Source organism: Lutra lutra, chromosome 14 (genome assembly GCF_902655055.1).
Source record: "Lutra lutra chromosome 14, mLutLut1.2, whole genome shotgun sequence".
Lineage (NCBI taxonomy): Eukaryota > Metazoa > Chordata > Mammalia > Carnivora > Mustelidae > Lutra > Lutra lutra.
In genome coordinates, this window is record NC_062291.1 from 15,746,612 (window position 1) to 15,766,534 (window position 19,923).

The 19,923-nt window shown below is 41.9% G+C and overlaps 1 protein-coding gene across 2 annotated transcripts in view; it reads left to right on the forward strand.

Moving 5' to 3' along the window:
* Positions 1–19,923, forward strand: part of PRKG1 (protein kinase cGMP-dependent 1) — a 1,261,510-nt gene that overhangs the window by 883,822 nt on the left and 357,765 nt on the right. For both annotated transcript variants that reach the window (XM_047703632.1, XM_047703631.1), the window contains exon 5: positions 7,041–7,104. In XM_047703632.1, coding sequence (XP_047559588.1) covers positions 7,041–7,104 — 64 coding nt within the window. The remainder of the gene's footprint in view (positions 1–7,040; positions 7,105–19,923) is intronic.

Consider the following 19,923-nt stretch of genomic DNA (forward strand, 5'->3'; position numbering starts at 1 on the left):
ATGCATCAATCATCTGGAAAATACTGGTTCACCAAGTTATACAGAATTCCCAATTAAAAAAAAACCTCCCATTTGTTAACATCCACCTATCATCGATATCTTATCAGAAGAGTCTTCGAGAATCAGAAAGGTGTTAAGCCTTTAACCACAAAGCCACCACAAAGGTGGCAGATAAGGTTTGTTGGATGTTTTAATTTTCATTTGAGAGTTTACATTTTATCATTGGCAACAAATACTGCTGGTTTTTTGGTTTTTTGGTTTTGTTTTGTTTTGTTTTGTTTTTTGAAGTCACAGGCTCACTTTGTTCTTTTTGAAGAATTGTCTGCCAGATCCTCAAATCTGCATAACCACAGTTGGTTGGTCACTGCCAAGTAAAAATGATGTTCCATATAAAAAGTGGAACTCTTCATCTTGCAACTCCAACAATTATGCAAGTGATTTTCCCTGAGACAGCTGTCATGCTTCAGTAGCCCCAGAAGGGCTGTAAGTGGACTTGCCACTTTGTTACAGTGTTCAAAAAATGCATATTCAAGCATTGAAACATAATATGATGAATAACTTTTACTGTTGCATCAAAAATGTTTGAAAGTAACCCTGGCATTTTATTTAACTTTTAACTGTAAGTGGTGATGAAGAACTTAATGGCACCTGCTGCAGTGTAGTGTTACTGCCTTAATTTGTGCTGAGGGGCCACTGCTGCTCCTGCACCATCTGTGTAAATATCAGCATCGCTGTGCCAGGGTAAACCATCATCATGGACAGTTATTCCACAGGGAACAGCCAGTACCACAGGTGTCTGTTGCCAAGCGCTCATAGAAAAGATGATCTTTTTTGATAATCAGTTGGTTCTGATATCAAGTAAATACAAGCAAAGGAGCAAGTCTAGCCACGGCTATAGATGCATCCATTAATACAGCGGAAGTACATTTCAGTAAAGAAGATCTCAACTCCCTTTTGTGCCTGCAGCTCTGTCTTAAATGCAAGAAGATACTGTATCATTGGGCAGAGACAGTGCAATGCTTTCTTGTACTGAGGTCATCCAGCAGGCATGGAGTCAAGTCTGCATGCCTTCAGGGGTCTCTGAGCTGTCCTGGAGGTCTTCAGCCAGGGCTTGATGATCACTCATCCTGTAAAATGCTCTCCTTAATCTGAGAAGCCGTACCAAATCAGTTTTGTTTCTCAAAACTTCATCATGACTACATTTAAAAGCTCAATTTCCTTTTCCCTGAATTGTCCATGATTGCGCTCAAAATGACATAACTAGCATGATAAAGTTAATTTTGAAATACTCTGTTGTGTAAGACAATAAGGTAAATTATAACATTGAGGGGAAAAGTAGCTCTTGTCATATTTTCCTCATTTATAGTGTCTCCAAATTGCTTTGGACAAGATTTATCCCATCCATGAGTCAGAAAATTCTCTGCTGTGTCCTTTATGTTTTTCAGTGTCTTTAGGTTTAGAAATTGGCAGCTGTAGCTTGAGGAGTCTTCCAGTCTTGCCTTTCAAAGTCGGTGATCCCTCCCTAAAAGTGAACAAAAAGATAATAAACTTTGTTTTATTAAGTTCTTAATACCAATAATTACAAAATTCTAGAATTATATCAGCATTAGACAAAATTTTTACAGTTAGAAATGTTTTTGAAGGGGCACCTGGGTGGCTCAGTGGGTTAAAGCCTCTGCCTTCAGCTCAGGTCATGATCCCAGGGTCCTGGGATCGAGCCTAGCTTCAGGCTCTCTGCTCAGTGGGGAGCCTGCTTCCCCCTCTCTCTCTGCCTGCTTGTGATCTCTGTCTGTCAAATAAATGAATATAATCTTTAAAAAAATGTTTTTGAAGAAAAAATATAAAACAATTACTGCAACACAAGTTATCCACATGTGTTTTCTTCTTCCTTTTTTTTTTTTTTTTTTTAATTTTTCACCTTGACACAAGGAGCATGTATCAAGCCTGAAGAACCATAGTTACTCAGGAGTTCAAAACAATGATATGTTGGATGATAATAAAGTTACATGTGTGAAAAATGTCTAGTAAGAGCACAGAATTACTGAAACTATACTGAGTTAATTTCTGCAAATAGCACACATATCCTAAACCTACACACTACCTTATAATTCTAGGAAACACAAGAGCTTACAAGCATAAGTATACATAATATATAATATATGTTATATATTATATATTTATATTATATATTTATTATAAGTGTATGTATATATGAAATCCACACATATATATCAAAATGATGTCATCATTACCACATGTCATGGGGTCTCTGGGGGATTCTGTGGTACATATGTGAAAACTAAGGTAAAAAAGGCAAATTACAACTTAAGCTATTTGCTTTGACTTTGAGGAACCCCTTAAAAAGGTCTCAGCCTAGTCTCTCAGATCACCTTCCAAGAACTGCTTCTATATACGATTATGTTATTTTGTATATATTGCATATGCAATATATATGCTATCTATCGATCTACTATCTATGTATATATCATCAACAAATGACTGAGATACAATTTTTTTTTTAAAGATTTTATTTATTTATTTGTCAGAGAGAGAGAGGGAGAGAGAGCAAGCACAGGCAGACAGAATGGCAGGCAGAGGTAGAGGGAGAAGCAGGCTCCCCGATGAGCAAGGAGCCCGATGTGGGACTCGATCCCAGGACGCTGGGATCATGACCTGAGCCGAAGGCAGCTGCTTAACCAACTGAGCCATCCAGGCGTCCCTGAGATACAATTTTTTGTACTTGGATTTCCTTTCCCCTCTGTTGTAACTTTCAAGGAGTAGATTAGCAAAAATAAAGTCATTAAGGCAAATTCAGAATGCAGGACATCCAATGAGACCGTGGTCCCAGTGTCTTCCAAAAGTCAGTGCCATGAAGGCAGGGTGGAAGGATCTTTTAATATAAGAGACTAGAAGAATGTAACAGCCATAACCAATGTGTAGAATCTTACTGGATCCTGGTTTGAGAAGAAAAACCAGGAAAGACATTTTTGAACAATAATATTTGAATATGAAACAGAGACTAGATGGTATCCAGAATCAAAGTTGATTTTCTGATTGCATTATAATGTATTATAGTTATTTAGGAACGTGTTCATATTTTTAATAACTGAAGATTAGGGGTAAGGTGATATCTGCAACTATCAAATATTTCGTCAAAATATCTATAAAGCCTTTTTATCACTATACACATAGGAAAAGACAGACCGAGGGTAGAAGAAACAAAGATGGTAACAGTTGCAAATCTGGATAGTAGGGATACAGGTGATTCTTGAACTATTGTTTCAGCCTTTCAATCTGTTCAACTGTTTTCATAGTAAAAATCAAAAAATCAAAAAAAAAAAATAAAACAAAATTTACTTGTTAATAAATCTCATATTCTTAATACTATTCATATCCGAATCATTGTATAAAAGTATATGGAACTGGTTTGAACATTGCATGAGGCATTTGCTAATACTTTTACTGTAAGCTGTGTAGCTCAGGGGGTAAGTGACGAGCTCCGTGTCCTTTTCATTCCTCACCTACATCGAGTGCTGTGATCTCAGGCAAATTCTTAAGGTTGTATTTGTCAAATTTGTGAAATGGATTATTTCAGAAGGTGGTTGTGAAATGAACCTTCATGTTCTCTATAATATCCCTAGCCCAGTGCCTGGCAAATGGCACTCATCTCATCTTCAATTATTGTCATTGCAAATACCAAGTACTTACTTCAATCTGTTAGAAAAGCCAGTGGTGAGGCACCTGGGTCATGCTGTCTGTTAAGTATAGGACTCTCAGAATTGGCTCAGGTCATGATCTTGGAGTTGTGAGACTGAGCCATGTATCAGGCTCCACACTGACTGGGGAGTCTGCTTAAGATTTTTTCCTCTCTCTCTGCCTGTTCTGCTCCCTCCTCCCCTCCCTCCCTCTCTCTCTCTAAAATGAATCTTAAACAAAATTTAAAAAGCCAATGGTGAAGCTTTACACATATTAAATCATGTCTATTACATTACATTCAAATGTGTTCTATAACTTCAGGCCTATTGAAAGTCCTTAGGGAGCAAAATGTTTTAATAGATATGTAAGAATTACTTGTAATTAGCATGCAAATAATTATAATTATTTTTACATAATTTAAATATACTGCTCTACTGTTGAAACATGTTCTCAAAGTTTGTCCTGATAATTATTTTGCCTTAAGTTTTCTAAATCATAAACAACTTCATCTTGAATTATATGTCTAAATCAGTGGAATCTTTTGATGTATTTGGGAGAAATTCAACCACATTTCATGGGTAGAATTCCAAATTATGAGTATTCTCAGTTCTTGGTGTTCAAGCTACTGATAACCAATAATTCTTAGCAAATTATATGAGAGATCTTATGGAGTGTTTGCAGTAATAAATATCTTAAGATTTTAAAGATGGCTACAGAAGTGTTTTCAGCACAGTTTACTAAAGTGGAGCTATTTATTTTTTTAATTGCTTTCTATTTTGTTTAAAAGTTCTCCAGTTGTTACGGATAGTTTTTTACAGTGTTTCTTCTTAAAAATCACCCTGATTTTTTGTTAGTAACAAGTGCTGCTGAAGGCTGTGAGACATTTAAGTAGGAGATCATGATAAGTATACAATGGAACATTATTCAAGCATGAGAAAGAAGGAAATCTTGCAGTTTGTATTTGCAGAGGGGATGGACCTTGAAGGCATTATGCTAAGTCTAGCAGGCCAGACTGAGAAAGACAGATACATTGTATCATGTAAATGCGGTACCTAAATAAAAGTGAAGCTCAGGGGCACCTGGGTGGTTCAGTGGGTTAAAGCCTCTGCCTTCAGCTCAGGTCATGATCTCAGGGTTCTGGGATCGAGTCTTGCATCAGGCTCTCTGCTCGGCAGGGATCCTGCTTCCTCCTTTCTCTCTCTCTCTGCCTGCCTCTCTGCCTACTTGTGATCTCTCTCTGTCAAGTAAAATCTTTTAAAAAAAGAAAAAAGTCAAGCTCAGAGAAAGATCCAGTAGAAAAGTGGTTGCAGGGCGCTGGAGGGTCGAGGTTACAGGAAAAGGCTAGTAAAAGAATACAAATTTTCAGCTGTGGTTTAGGATGAATAAAGTCTGTATCTCATGTGTAATTCTGTGAGGATGATCGATCCCACTGTGAATTATGCTAAAGGAGGACAACTGGAATGTTTTCCACCAAAAAACCCCAAAAAACTTGTGAGGTGACCATTGTGTTAATGAACTAGATGGGAAGCGCCCTTCACAATGTGTATCCCATCATGATGATGTACACTTTCAGTATCTTCTAATTTTGTTATGCCTCAAAGCTAGGGGAAAAAATGAACTTGTGGAAGGTAATTTAAAGTGCCCTCCTAAAACTTAATGTTTCCATTTCCATTTAGTGTATTACATAGTCAAGCAAATATTTATTTTTTTCACGGATAAGAACTCTCAGGAACATTGAAGTATTGATATTATGGCTTGGCATAGACATAGCCATTGTTGAAATAAATAGTGGAGCCCCTGTCTAAAGAAGGGGGCTAATTACAATGAAAGGAGAAAAACTCAGTTATAGTTTGTGTTTCCTGCAAATACCCACTGGGAGGGGGGCATTCTAATTGTTCTTAGATCTTAGGAGACTCGGAGATACAGATCATTAAAAGAACAAGGAAGGGCTAGATTTTTCAACCTGCATCACTTCGGGCAACAGCTTCCTCTGTCTTCCTCTCTTTCTGAGATAAGTTCTGTCCAGCTGCTGAAATAGACTTGCCTTCTGGAAATTAAAACCCACGTGGCCAAGACTGCAGCAGTAAATCTGGTGGAACAGATGGTCCTGGGTGAATTGTTCTACTTCTTCGTAAAACCCTGGGATTTTATCAATAGGCTTTACACTAAGTAATAGGAATCAGAGTGACAAATTAACAGTAAAACTTCCATGCTTACATCCAAATAGTATGCTGTGGCTTCTTGCACTGGTTCGTTCTAATCAAGCTGGAGTAATTTGCTAAGTCAAAAATCAGATATGTAAACGTATATGTGTTCATTTAGTATCCTCTCTCTATTCAAGCACTGAGATGGGATTAAATGGGAATTTAGTTCTATATCCCAGTTAGATTTTCCAGTGGCGCTCACAAATTATGTGTTGATGAGGTGTTTTTTTTTTTTAACTTCTTTTAAGTTTATTACTATTTCAAATATAAAATAACTCATGGGTTTATGCATTTAACATCACTCAATATTTTCATTTGCTGGTCAGTGGGGGGAAAATAAGAGGAGGAAAGAAGAATTAATAATTTTCCTGTCTACCGAGTCTGGTTTTTTTTCTCCACCCTGTCTGATCTGATCTTTCTAATTGTCACAGGAAGCATTCACACATCTATGCTTTCATAACTTTACTCAACATCCTCTACTGAGTTATTTGTAAATAATGGAAAACGCAGGGTTTGAACAAGACCAATAAATCTTTCTTCTTTTTGTGGAGTTTAAATCCTAGCAGGGAGAACACCCCAGGAACAAATACCTGATTAAGTATCTAATGACTGTATTAGCAAGGGATACAGGAGCTCATGGTGGGAGAACCTGACCTAGCTGGAGGGGGTTGGGGAGAGAGGAAGCTTCCAAGGTTGTTGGATGAATGCTTGAAGGTCTGAGCATATCATTGATGGAGCTGTGTCCTAAAGCATGAGCAGGAGTTGGCCTGTAGAAGAACTTTTTGCCTGTGTGCTTGAGTGCGCGTGCTTGTGCGTGAGTGTCTAGAGGGACCCAGAGAGGCAGAAGGAACAGTGGTAGATCTGGTGACACAGACTGATAAGGAAAAAAGTGGGTTTCTCCCCATTATCACTGAGGCATCCGTGGTCCCACAGGTAATTATCAGTGGGATTTGAGCTCAGTTCTGTTCAGACTCCAAGTTCTTTCTAGTACAACATTCGTTTTCCTTGTTGGTCTTCAAGTCATGCTTAAGTTCCTGCTTTGATCTTTATCTGCAGGTCATTTGTCCTGAAATGCATTTGCACGTTGCTGCCTTGTTTGTGAAAGAAAGTTGCTTCAGCATCATCTCTTTTGTTTTTCAGTGTCCCAACATTCCAGAGCCTTCCTGAAGAAATCCTCAGTAAGCTTGCCGATGTCCTTGAAGAGGTAATTGTTTTTTGTCCTTGAACTTTTGGAGATGGGACATAGCCCAGCACAGCAGTGTGATGACAAGTCATGTACTACAGAAACCTTGTAAATATTTTTATGCTCCAGGATGAGCTCTCTACTTGGCTTCAAATAAAAAGCAGCTCAGCACATCTGTCATTTATCCATAGTTAGAAATGTGCAACTCAACTGAGCAACAGAGGGAGGGAAACCTCCTTGTGGCAAATAGAATGTGACTTTGAATTCCAAGAATAGGAGCTAGAGTATTTCTCTGACTACAGTCAGTGTAAACCAGGATTGCATTAATTACCCAGAATGCTAAAGCTTTGGATGAGCCAATTTACATCAGGGCTTAGTGGTTAGATACTGTTGTAGTAGCCTCTGAGTGTATTGGATACACCTTGGTTGTATGCCTGCATGTAGAAAGGTCACTGTTACTTATTCTCTGAACCTGCAGCGTCCAGGCGGAGTCTTGGGTGAAATCAAAAGGATATGGTCTCTGGTGCCTCCAGAGACGGGAAAGAAGGGTACTGGGGTGCAGTGTGGGTCGGTGGGGTGAGGGGGGTGTAGTAGGAGCTGGAGGAAAGTTGCTGTGGTATCCTGTTTCCTCTGTGATCCAGAATGCAAGACCATTCTGAAAATGAGGAGAGGGCAGAGGTATGAGAGGTTCAAGGGCAGAGGAGAAGGCAGGAGAAAACGGAGGTGTGTTTGAACTAGAACAGTGTGATGGCCAGGTATGCTCCTGTGCCACTGGATGTTAACCAGCCAAGGCTAAATTAAATAGGCAAGGATGAGTTCATTTAAGACTCGGGGACAGAGCTCAAGCTGGACTCTGCTGGAGCAAAAGGTGGCAAGAGTTTTCAATGTGGCGCTGAGGTAGTGGAGAGTATGGTGGGGTTCTTCCTGGGGGAGGTGGGACAGTGTGATGAGGCCATTAGCATTTGCTCATCATCCCTTCTGGAAGTTGGGGTCCCTATTCCCCAGAGACACATGGATGGGTGTTTGGCCAGGAAACCAGGAGTGGTGGAGGGAGAGAATGGGGAGCTGTGCAGCAGGTGCAGGCAGGATGGTAGAGGCTGACCATGGGAGATCAGCGGAGCGAGGAGCGGGAGGCACTCGGGGAGGAGTGGAGCCAAGAACAGATGGTGCATCAGGGGGTTTGAGTCTCTGGAGGCTGAAGAATTGTTGGAGGGGTGCGTTAATGGGAGTGAAATGTTTTTCTCTCTGGCTCCTCACCTTCCTGGTCATTCAGTGATCTCTAGAACCCGAGAAGTGCCTATATACACATTCTTCATTTCATGCCTATGGAAGAGGGCTTTCCTATGATTCATTGGTCTCCCTTGTCAACTATGTGAACGCATAGTAAAGCACATATGAGTCCTAGGTTCGGGTATAAAGAATTCACAAGAAAAAATACTGGCTGGATTTCTCTCTGAATGCCCCGACCCCTGTACCTGCAACCTCTTGGGGTGTAAGATTGTTTTTCCCAGTTCTTTTGGTTTTGCTTTCCTCGCTGAATACACTGAAGATCTGATGACCCTTTTCTTTTAAAACCAAGGAAACTAAAAGTATACATTTACTAGACCCAATCAAGCCCTACCAAAAAAAAAAAAAAAAAAAAGCTTTCAATCATGTTCTTTCTTTTTCACATCTGTGGAAGGATCTGTATTTTCTGCAAAACAAGAGCTTTGGCTCTATAATAATTCTGACCAGAGAAATGGGTTTGTATGTTATGTCAGATTTTCCTAATCAAAAGATGCCTTAATTTACCTTAGGATGGATGGCGTGAGCCTTAGCACAGCCCACACCGTCACTGCCTTGGAAGGCAAATGTGTGATGAAGTGCCCACACATTTGTCTTGAGGGCATGGAAATGAAGTCAACAGACAAAATGCGAGGTAGACCTATAAATAGACTACCCAATGCGTGAAAAGTCTTTGACTCAAGTTGAATCAACAAGCGCAGTGAGAAATTAGATTAAATGATGTATCAGATGGAGTGCAGCAAATTTGGAAGAACAAAAGCAATACCAGTGTCACATAACATTCAAGGGAAATGTGCTTGCATAATAAGTGAGCTGTCTTTTTGCTGCAAATATCCTCAAGATGAAAGAAGCCCAGATTATCTTGAAAGGAAAGCAATATTATTATAGCTTTCAACAAAGAAGTTACAGCCTTGTTTGTTGGACAAATATTTATGGAGCCCTGCCACGTGCCAGGAATTGTTTCAATTCCTGTTCCAGTCGGGGGACTCAGGGCTGTGCTCCCTTAGCGGAAGTGCCAGCAGAGGTTACAGATGAGCAGTAAGGAGGGAAAATAACCTTGAGGGATGAAGCCACTCTGGACCAGGTCACCAATGGGGGACCTCTATGAGGAGGTGATGTTCACACTGATGTCTAAGTGTAGATACAAGATACCATGCTTGCCTGGCAGAGGGGAGGGCAGACATGGGTCCTAAAGTGGGGGAAGCTTTCCTGTCCTTAACGCACAGAAGGAATGTTGCAGACTTGGGCCAGGGGAGTTAGGGATGGAGAGAGCTATCAAGTGTCACTGGTAGAGGAATGAGAACAGTGTCACTGATGGCGTCGCTCAGGAGGTCCTTGAGGACACTGTGGGATAGTTGGGGCATCCTCTTCTGCAGGTGAAAGAGAAGCCCCGTGTGAGTCATTTCTGGTGCCGCCATCCCCTTTGTGATTTCTAGCACAGACGTACCCACTTGTTTGCTCTTGCCTGTGAGCTTCTAAATCAGAAACTAATACCCTTGCTCCAAGTATAGCAACTTAGTGCCCCTTTCTTCTTTCCTTTTATATCACATAATAGAAAAATTTCCTCTGCGTTTTGACTCTCTTGCCTTTTTAAAGAGACCTACAAACATTCTCTTTAGGCCCTTTGAGGAGTTGTGTGTAGGCATAGGTTCTTGGCAAAAGGCCTGTCTGGATAAAACAAAATAATCCCAGCATTTTCCAAAGTTGTATTTTGCAAGACAGGTTGAAATAATTTATGCGGCTTTCTAATTATGCACGTTCATTATCACCATAATGCACTTTTGTCATCCCATACGTGACCCAAACTGAGCCTTAATACATACCGGATTGTTTTATGTACTCCAAATACATGGTTTGCTAGATAAGCCATTTTGTTGTTTGTAAAATAAATTAGAAGAAGATTTTCAGGAGCATGTGGGGAATACCAAGCTCTGACTTTATAAACTGATTTCATTGACCTCTATTCCAGCCCATATATTATAGCAAAAATATATATATTTGTATTAGTCAAGTGTTAGAATCTGTTCTGAGAATCTAAGAAACACCTGTGTGTAAATGAAAAGAACTGCAAAATTATAAGATAGGATGTGATCTCTTCTTTATTACTCTAACAACATAACACACTTTCCTTCTCCTTTATTTACACATGATTAGTCTTCTTGATGAATGACATTTTTCAAATGGATGGGACCATTCCTCGCTCATCTCCAACTGAGAAACAGTTCCCTTCTGTGCTTACCTATCCAAGCACAATGGAGAATAAGCCCAGTGCCTAATGTTCACTCAGCTATCAGGACTGCGGTGACACCTTTAAAGAAATTTACAAATAAAAACATTTCCTTATAGAAAACATGATCAATGATTAGCCTGATTCAAAGCCATATCACAAAGAGTGCTTGAAGTTACTTAGGGTAGGAATATGCTTTCACCAATGAGGGTGAAAAAAGTTTAGATAACTCAAGGAAAACTGTACTTCATGGAAAATGCCAGATTGAAGAGCAAATCAAGCCAACAATTTCACTTTTCACCACTTGGCATAGCATAATTTCCCTTTATGCGAATAGAAGTGGGGCATGGGTACTATATTTAAATCTCTTGATTTTTAAATGGAAAATAAAGCACATCAAAACCACTCCTTTGCTTTTATTGAAATCTGTTTCATGTCCAATGCACTCATTAAAAAATTGGGTTTGGTTGTCTTAGAATTAAAAAAAAAAAAAACCTCTTTGCTACACTTTTAAAGCTCTTTACTTTGGGGTCTGCGGTTTCGTATGGTTGGATCTTGTGCACATCTGAACCTAAATAATGGGTTGTTTTGGTTTGTTTCCTTAGATGATACATTTATTTGTGTGGGTATTTTTAAATTTTTTTATTTTATTACTATTATTAATATTATTTGTATTGGATACTTGGACTATCATGGCCCTGACAAGGTCTTAGACAAATAATATTCTTTGGACTTCCTGAAAAGACAAAGTAAAAGTAGAAAAAAAAGGCAAGGATGAAATGTTTTCAGTCCACCATTACTTGATAATATGGTAGAGAGCAAATAGCAGATTATATAGTCCAGGGAACATGGCTGGAGAAGGAGGTTAATGTAACAGGGTCCTCCCGGCCCTCACTTCTTGCTGCAAGGTATGATGAGGTGTATCATTGTTGCTTGGCAATACGTTTTCATGGCGGCATCTTCCCAGATCCTTGTGCCTCTCTCCAGTTGAGTAATGCAGGGAAAGTCCTCTTTCCCTGATAAAAAGCTCTGTTTTTACCACTATAAACAGTCTTAGAGTCTTCAGTACAGAAACTGATGGAGCAGACAGGAACATTATTAATTCTTCTGAAATGTGTTGTAGAATTAAACTTTTCCTTCCCTTCCTTTAGGTCTGGCTCTTGCCATTCGAAGCCAAGCTGGAGGGAATTCAAAGACCTGTTCTTTCTCAATTGCTTTGGCATAAAGGATCTGAATTTAGAGATTGAATTGTTTAGTTCTTGCTGTTGTCTTCTGGGCCTTCCCTTCTGTGAGGCAGATAGCTCCTTTTGAAGGGGAATGGCATGGGTGGTGTGTGTGTGTGTGTGTGTGTGTGTGTGTGTGTGTGTGTGAATTGGCAGGATGTAGAGATTAAAAAGTAAAGAAAGAACTCTAATACTGATTTTTTCACATCTTAGGAAATATGGAATGGGAAAACATATTCACAAATCACATGCAATAAAGGACTTGTATTATTCAGCGTTCTCCAGAGAAGCAGAACGAATAGGATGTGTATATGCCTTTTTTTCCCCTAAGATTTTATTTATTTGTCAGAGAGAGAGAGAGCGAGAGAGAGTGGGTGCACAAGCAGGGGGAGAGAGAGAGGGAGAAGCAGTCTTCCAAGCAAGGAACCCAATGCAGGACTGGATCCCAGCACCTTGGGATCATTACCTGAGCCGAAATTGGATGCTTAACTGACTAAGCCACCCAAGCATCCCAGGATGTGTATATGTCTATAGAGAGATTTGTTCTAAGGGATTTGCTCCTGTGACTGTGGAGGCTAGCAAGTCCAGACTCTCTAGGATGGGCTGGTGCTCTGGAGCCTGGACGAACTGGTGTTGCCGTTCAAATCCAAAGACCATCTGCTGGTAGAATAGTAACTTCTTGGCAGGGGAAGTCAGTCTGTGGTCTATGAAGATCTTCAGCTAATTGTATGAGACCCCACCCCCCCAATTATAAAGGGAAATCTACATGACTCAAAGTCCACTGATTAAATCTTATCCACAAAAAACACCCTCAGTGAGAAATCAAGAATGATGTTTAACCAAATACCTGGACACTGTGGCCCAGCCAAGTTGATACATAAAATTAATCATCAAAGGACTTGTATCTATAATATATAAAGAACACTCACAACTCAATAATAAACACATAAGTAGTTCAATTTTAAGAGCAGCCCACGAGCGGTGCCTGGATGGCTCTGTCAGTTAAGCGGTCAGCTCTTGCTTTTGGCTCAGGTCATGATCTCAGTGTCTTGGAATTGTGCCCTGAATGGCTCTCTGCTCTGCAGGGGTCTGCTTGAGATTCTCTCTCTCCCTTTCCCTCTGCCCTTCATCCTGCTGCTGACACATACATGGTCTCTCTCTCTCTCTCAGATCTTTTTTTTTTTTTTAAAGATTTTTATTTCTTTATTTGACAGAGATCACAAGTAGGCAGAGAGGCAGGGAGAGGAGGAAGCAGGCTCCTGTTGAGCAGAGAGCCCGATGCGGGGCTCGATCCCAGGACTGGGACCATGACCTGAACCAAAGGCAGAGGCTATAACCCACTGAGCCACCCAGGCACCCCTCTCTCTCAGATCTTTAGAAGCAGCACATGACTTACATGAGTAGACATTTGCCCAAAGGAGATATGCAAAAGGCCACTAAGCACATATAAAGATGTTCAACATTAATAGTCATTAGGGAAATGTAAATCAAAGCCATGAAGTTATACCACTTCACATACACTTGGATAGAAAAAAAAAAAAAAACAGGTGATAATAAATGTGGATGTGAAGAAATTAAAACTAATACGTCCCTGGTAGAGTGGTAAAAATCGTGTAGCCTCTTTAAAAATCTGACCACACCTCAAAATGGGAAACGTAGTGTTACCATGTGATGCGTACATTCTACTCTTGCGTATTTTCCAAGGGAACTGAAAATAGACATCCACACAATCACTAGGACACTAATGTCCATTGCAACATTATTCCTAAGAGCCAAAAAGGAGCCACCCAGATGTCCATGAATGGATAAATCGAACATGGCAAACTCATACAATGCAATGTTTTTTGTCTGTACAAACAAGCTGAGTACTGATATATGGTACCACATGGATGATCATGAAAGCATTATGAGAAGTAAAATGCCACACGTTGTCTGATTCTATTTCAAAGAAAGGTCTTTTCTGGACAAATTCTATCTGTCTCTTGTAGGCCAATCTGTAGAAGCAGTAAGTAGATTAGTGCTAGAGCCGGGAGGATGAGGGGCTTCTGGTGAGCGACTGTCCAGAATATGGGTCTCTTTTCACGGTGATGACGATATTCTGAAGTTAGATTTTGGTGATAGATTAGATTAGATTAGTTAGATCTGAAGTTAGATTTTGGTGATTGCGTAAGTCTTCAAATATCCCAAAAAACATTGATTTATATACTTTAAATGGGTGAATTTTATAATTCATGAACTGTGTCTTAAAGCTTTAAAATACATTTAAAAGAGAGAAGAATAGAAGTATGGGATGGTGATGATGTGGTGGAGTGTAGACCATGTTGCTAGAAACAGAGTAAGACCACAATGGCAGTAACTTGGAAATTTGCCCTGGAGAAGACTTGGGCGAGGAGAGTATTGTTTTCCTTTTTAACTAGACCCCCACATTGTCTGTGTTAAGAGGATCGGTCGCTCAAGTCTCCCAAAATGGTGAGACTTTCGCAAACTATTGAACCCATTATTCGTGAATGTCTCAGGAAGGCATGGGACTAGCATCCCGTCCTGCATTTTGTAGCATTGCCGTGGTCTTCAATTATATAACAAACGTGAAATCATTAACCCTGTAAACACATCATGTTGGGTGCTGAGAGCAGTACTTATGGACCCCTTCCACATATTGGTGCCTATAGAAAATACGTACCGTACAGACACAGCATGGTTAATGGGGGAGCCTGCTTAGGGCTATTGCGTATCTGAGCTATCCTGAGTCCTCCCGGGCTCTCCAGCTGCAAGGCTGAGTGGATGCTGGTGATGCCTGGGGACCTCTGTGGTTGTTAGAGCCTTGGGAGAGTTGCAGGGCGCTGCGACCAGTATCCAGCCCCAGATGTCAGTGGTGCGTAGTTCATATGAACTGGCCACAGTTCATAGCTACGACACACTTGGGAACTCTGCCATAAGAATGATGGGAATAAAGTAGGGTGACAGGAGAGTGCCCGGGATGGGTGAAGGGTTTTGGCCAGGGTTGTTAGGAGAGTCAGCCCTGAAGAGGTGACCTTGAGTTGACAGCCTCATGAATGGCCTGGGTGGCAAAATACAGTCCAAAATGGGAAGTATTCACAGAAATAGTACATATTTGGAAAGCTGCAGTGTGGAAGACATGCAGTCGAGACATTGTGGGTCGCTACATGTTGACTGGGTTTCCCAGCAATATAGACTGCTTCTGCCTGGCTGGGACTCTGTCAGAGCTACCTGTTCAGTGACTTTTGTGTTCCGAGGCCCTTTCTCTCCTTGTGGGGAGTTGGTTGTGCTGTATCTCTTGAACGATTTAGCTACCAGTATGTGGAGGACAGAAGTGCACATTCATGGCTTTCCTGAGTCTCTAGTTCTGTGAAGATTTACTCCTTTAGACTGTAAGTTCCTTAAAGGCAAGAACTTGGTATTTCTTTTCATTGAGTGCCTGGAAACAGCTGACAAAAACAGCAATGCTTTCTACAGACCCATGCTGATTGTGGTACTGGACTGGGGTCTTCTGCGAGATGCCATCTGAAGGAAATACCATTAGATGTACGATTTTCAAATTCTAGCTAGGGATCCGAGGCTCAGGCGCTAGGGCTGGGTAAATGAGGTGTTTTAACCCATTTGGTCTGATGCTAGAATCCACACCTTTCCCAGCTATCCTCTCTTGCATTTTGGAAATTTGTGGATTAAATGAAAAAGAAAAAAAAGAAAAAAACCACTTGCCTTCAGCCCCCACTCTTTCTTATAAGTAGGAGATGCTTCCTTCTGAAAATGTCTTTTTTTCTTTTTTCTGTGAGAGATAATTTTTCTCCCAGTCAGCGTTTTTTATTTATTATGACAGGAATCCATTTTATGCTAGCCACAGACTCTGAAACAAGGCCTTTCCAGTCATTTTCTCATCAGAATATCTATGCTTTGCTCCATGCCACTGGTAATTCATTAAAATGTATGTGCACTGCACATAGGAAACCAATCTGTAATAAATCAGCTTTCCAGAAAACATTCAGAGAAAAGTGCCTGACGTGATTGCTGCAGAAGGATATTCAGAACTGCTTGGGACTTGGGATCTGCTGCCATTTGTGGGGCTTGTAAACAAGTGGTGAATTTGCATGAAACTACACAATAGGAGCCTGCCTTCAGCATATGTGTGAGATCCCATTTGCAGAATGCCCTTTGATAGTATGTATAGATCACCATGAGCCCTGGGTTCCTTTCACAGAGCACTGCGAGAACCCGGTCTGAATTACAAACTGCTCTAATTACAAAAGAGTAAGATGCAAGATCTCCAGCTCTTTTTTCTTTTTCTTTTCTTTTCTTTCTTTCTTTTTCTTTTTTTTTTTTTTTTTAAATCTGTGGCATCTTTGTAGTTGCCAGGAGACCTCCTTCAGGGACTTGGACACTGTAAGCATCCGAGTCCTTCATGGATGAGGCGTGCATGCCCACTTGGGCTTAGAGCACACTAGGAAGAAGTAGAAGATAAGAAAAATAGTTGGGGTCTCAGCTTTAGTCCCCAAATACAGAGCTCATCTGTAATGGGGTTTCTCAGGCAGCTGGGAGCAGCTGGGAGTGTAGCCATTCCATCCCAGATCTCCCTACACCTTTGGCTGCGTGTGCCCCTGGGAACCCACGCAAGACAGCCCCTGTTCCCCGCAGAGAAGGCAGCCTGCAGTCTCTGAGGCCAGCGCCTGCAAGGCTGTCTGCGGGTAGATAAGCCTTGGAACCGGGGCAGGCAGTGTATCAGGCAGGCACGTTTATCAAATGTCAGGCAGTCTTAATGACGAGGAAACTGACCAGCCCGGGCTCCAGGACTGCAGCCGTGTAAGAGAGAGGCTCCTTCTCGGCGTCCTATGCCCAACCTGTTGTCTTAATTATTACAGGATGCTATCTGTGAGCTGCTCTGAGCTCTCTGGGAAGAGCTACCATTTTTGTTTATTACTTACACCTAAAAATTATTACTTTAATAAAGGCAAAAAGATCTGTCTTCTAAATAGATCTGCCATGCAGTGTCGTTGTTCTCAGTTTTGTGTGGTGCTGTGCAGATCAGAATTCTTGTCCAAGAGCACTGGGCTCTGCTGCTCACCCCAGTGAACTCTGCTGCATCCTCTTCTTGTATGTGGTTCCCTTAATTTCTTTGTCTAGTTTGTACGTGGAAGCCATATGCCTGCTCCTACACCGACTGGAACTTGTCCATTTCCCGACCGTCTGTAAGTACCTGAAGGGTAGCATATGTCTCAACTTGAAGCCGGTTTCCAGCAGAGCAAGGATTTGCATAAGAATTATACCCAGCACTTACTACATAACCAATATTTGTTGAATGAAGAGTCTGAATAGGGTTTCTGTAAATATGTACTACACGAGTAGAGAAACACAGCTGTTGGGTTGTGTGCTCCGATGCGATCAGCACAGCCAGAATGTGAACGTGGCGAGGATGGGGGCATGCATCCTGAAATACAGGCATCCTGGTGTGCTATCCGGTGAGGCACAGTAGAAGTTGCTGGTAGCAGATCGCCTCAGACGCAGCTTCCAGGTGAAAGACAGGCATGGGGAGCCAAGGGCTTCGAGATTTGGGGAAAAGAATAGAATTTACTTTCTTGATCACCATCCCTGGTACCTTTTCCATCCCAGGGAGATAGAAGAGGCTAGACCTTTGGGAGGATATTCTAAAGAAGAGGAAAACTCCTAAATGAAGGATTCCAGCTTTCAGGTATAATGTACCTGGGTGAAGGGCTGAACTGGTACCAGTAACTCCTCTCTCCACAAGGAGATCAAGACTTCTAGTAGACATGGTCCCCATTTCCTGCAGTTGCACCTGAGTACATGGCTTTGGCAATTCCCAAAGCAACAACCTTCTGGGGCACACGTCGCCTCTTGGCTTCTTATCCATGGAACGTGGTGATCCCACACGTGTGTATGAATGTACGATCCATGAGTGGTTGGGCTCACTTGCTGAATGTGACACAGGCATGCAGGGGGCTGTAGAGACCGGGGAGGAAAGGCCATCAGTGACAGAACTGGGAGACCCACAGCCCAGAGACAGTCACTAGAGGAGACCAAGGAACAAACCCTAAGTGGCAGGAGAAGCCTTAGGCTTTTCCTTCAGCTCAAAGTTTCACGTGAGAAAGAAAACTCGAGGAGTAAGAGTAGAGTGACCCAACTGTGCCCGCACTCCCAACACGCACTGCTTATTGGCAGAGCCCGGCCCCGCACACAGGAACTGTCCTCCTTTGCTCGCTGGGGCGTCCCAGAGGACACGGCCCCCAGGCACCCCATGGCAGCTGACACAGTCAAATGGATGTTTGGGCCCCCCAAGTGCTATTGCAGACAACTCAGAGTGCGGGCAGCTCCAGGGTGGCCCAGATGGTGCCTAGGGATGGCTCAGCCCCACCTCTGAATGGGGGTCACACAGCCCATCTGTTGTCCTTGTCACAGCTTAGAGCACCTTCAGCAGCTCTAGCAGCACACAACCTGTCTTCAGCTTTGACGGCAATGCCACATGCAGCACACCCGGTCGGGGTTCCTGCAGCCTGGTGGTGCTCAGTGTTCACAAAAGCAAAGGGAACACGCTGACCAATGGACTGGCTTCTCTGACTCATCCTCGCTGTGCCCCAAGGGCTGCCTCCAGCCCCCAGCATCCTTCCCCACCCCCAGCAACCTGGGCAGGTGCAGCCAGCAGGGAAGTCGTGCTTTGCAGCTGTGAGCTCACCTGGCCCTGGACAGCCATCAGATCAGACCTTCAGTCTCACCTCCAGCTGCTGCCATCAGTGAGGGGCACTGTCCCAGTCCCCGGCTGATGAAATCTACCTGCCCCTGAAAAACAGCAAACCACGCAGGCATGTGTGTGTATGCACGTGTGTGTTTGCATGCATACACACACACTTCTTTATCTCCATATTATAATGCTTGGGTTTGAGTCTTGGCAGCATTTTTCATGCTGGTCCACAATTCACTAGCTATGTGACTGTGTACGTTAACTTTTCTAAGTTTGTTTTCCCTTTCTGAAAAACATAATAGTATCTACATCATAGGACTGATTTTCATTTTTTAACATAGTTTTTCCTTATTTATAGACTTCATTAGTTTGAGTGGTTTTGGGTTTACAGAAAAATGGGACAGAAAATACAGTTCTCATATACCCCCTTCTCTTCACCCTCAGTCGTTGGTGTGGTACATTTTTTTTACGATCGCTGAACCAACATTGAAACATTGTTAACTGTAGTCCATGGTTTATCTCTTTTTGAGCCCTACACTTGTGTGGGTTTTGCCAGATGTTATTTATCCACCATTACAGTATCATAGAGAATAGCTTCACTGTCCTAAAAATTCCATGAGTTATACCCATGTGTCCCTCCCTCCAACTTTCTTTTACGGTCTCTATAATACTGCTAATGTAAGTGATACTGTGGTTTTTTTTGATATTTTAAAAAGATTTTATTTATATATTTGTCAGAAAGGATGTGTACAAGCAGTAAGAGCAACAGGCAGAAGGAGAAGCAGACTCCCCACTGAGCAGGGAGCCCGATGGGGGACCCTGGGATCATGACCTGAGCTGAAGGCAGACGTTTAACTGGCTGAGCCACCCAGGTGCCCTGATACTGTGTTTTTAATTTCAGATTCCACTTGTTCATGCCAGAACATAGGGAATCAGTTGACTTCTGTATATTAACCTTGCATTCTGCAACTCTGTTATAATCAATTCTAGTTTTGGGGGCTCTTTAAACATGTTATACATAAACAATCCTGTAGTCTGTGAACAAAGACATTTTAAATTTTTTTCCTTCCTCATCTGTATGCTTTGTTTCTTAACACATTAGGTAGGTCACCTAGTACAACATTGAATGGGAGTGATGAGAGGGGACATCCTTTTCTTGTTCCCAATCTTAGGGGAAAGCATCTAGTTCCTCAACATGAAGCATATTTTTTTTTTTAAGATTTTATTTATTTATTTGACAGAGAGAGATGACAAGTAGATGGAGAGGCAGGCAGAGAGAGAGAGAGGGAAGCAGGATCTCCGCTGAGCAGAGAACCCGATGTGGGACTCGATCCCAGGACCCCGAGATCATGACCCGAGCCGAAGGCAGCGGCTTAACCCACTGAGCCACCCAGTCGCCC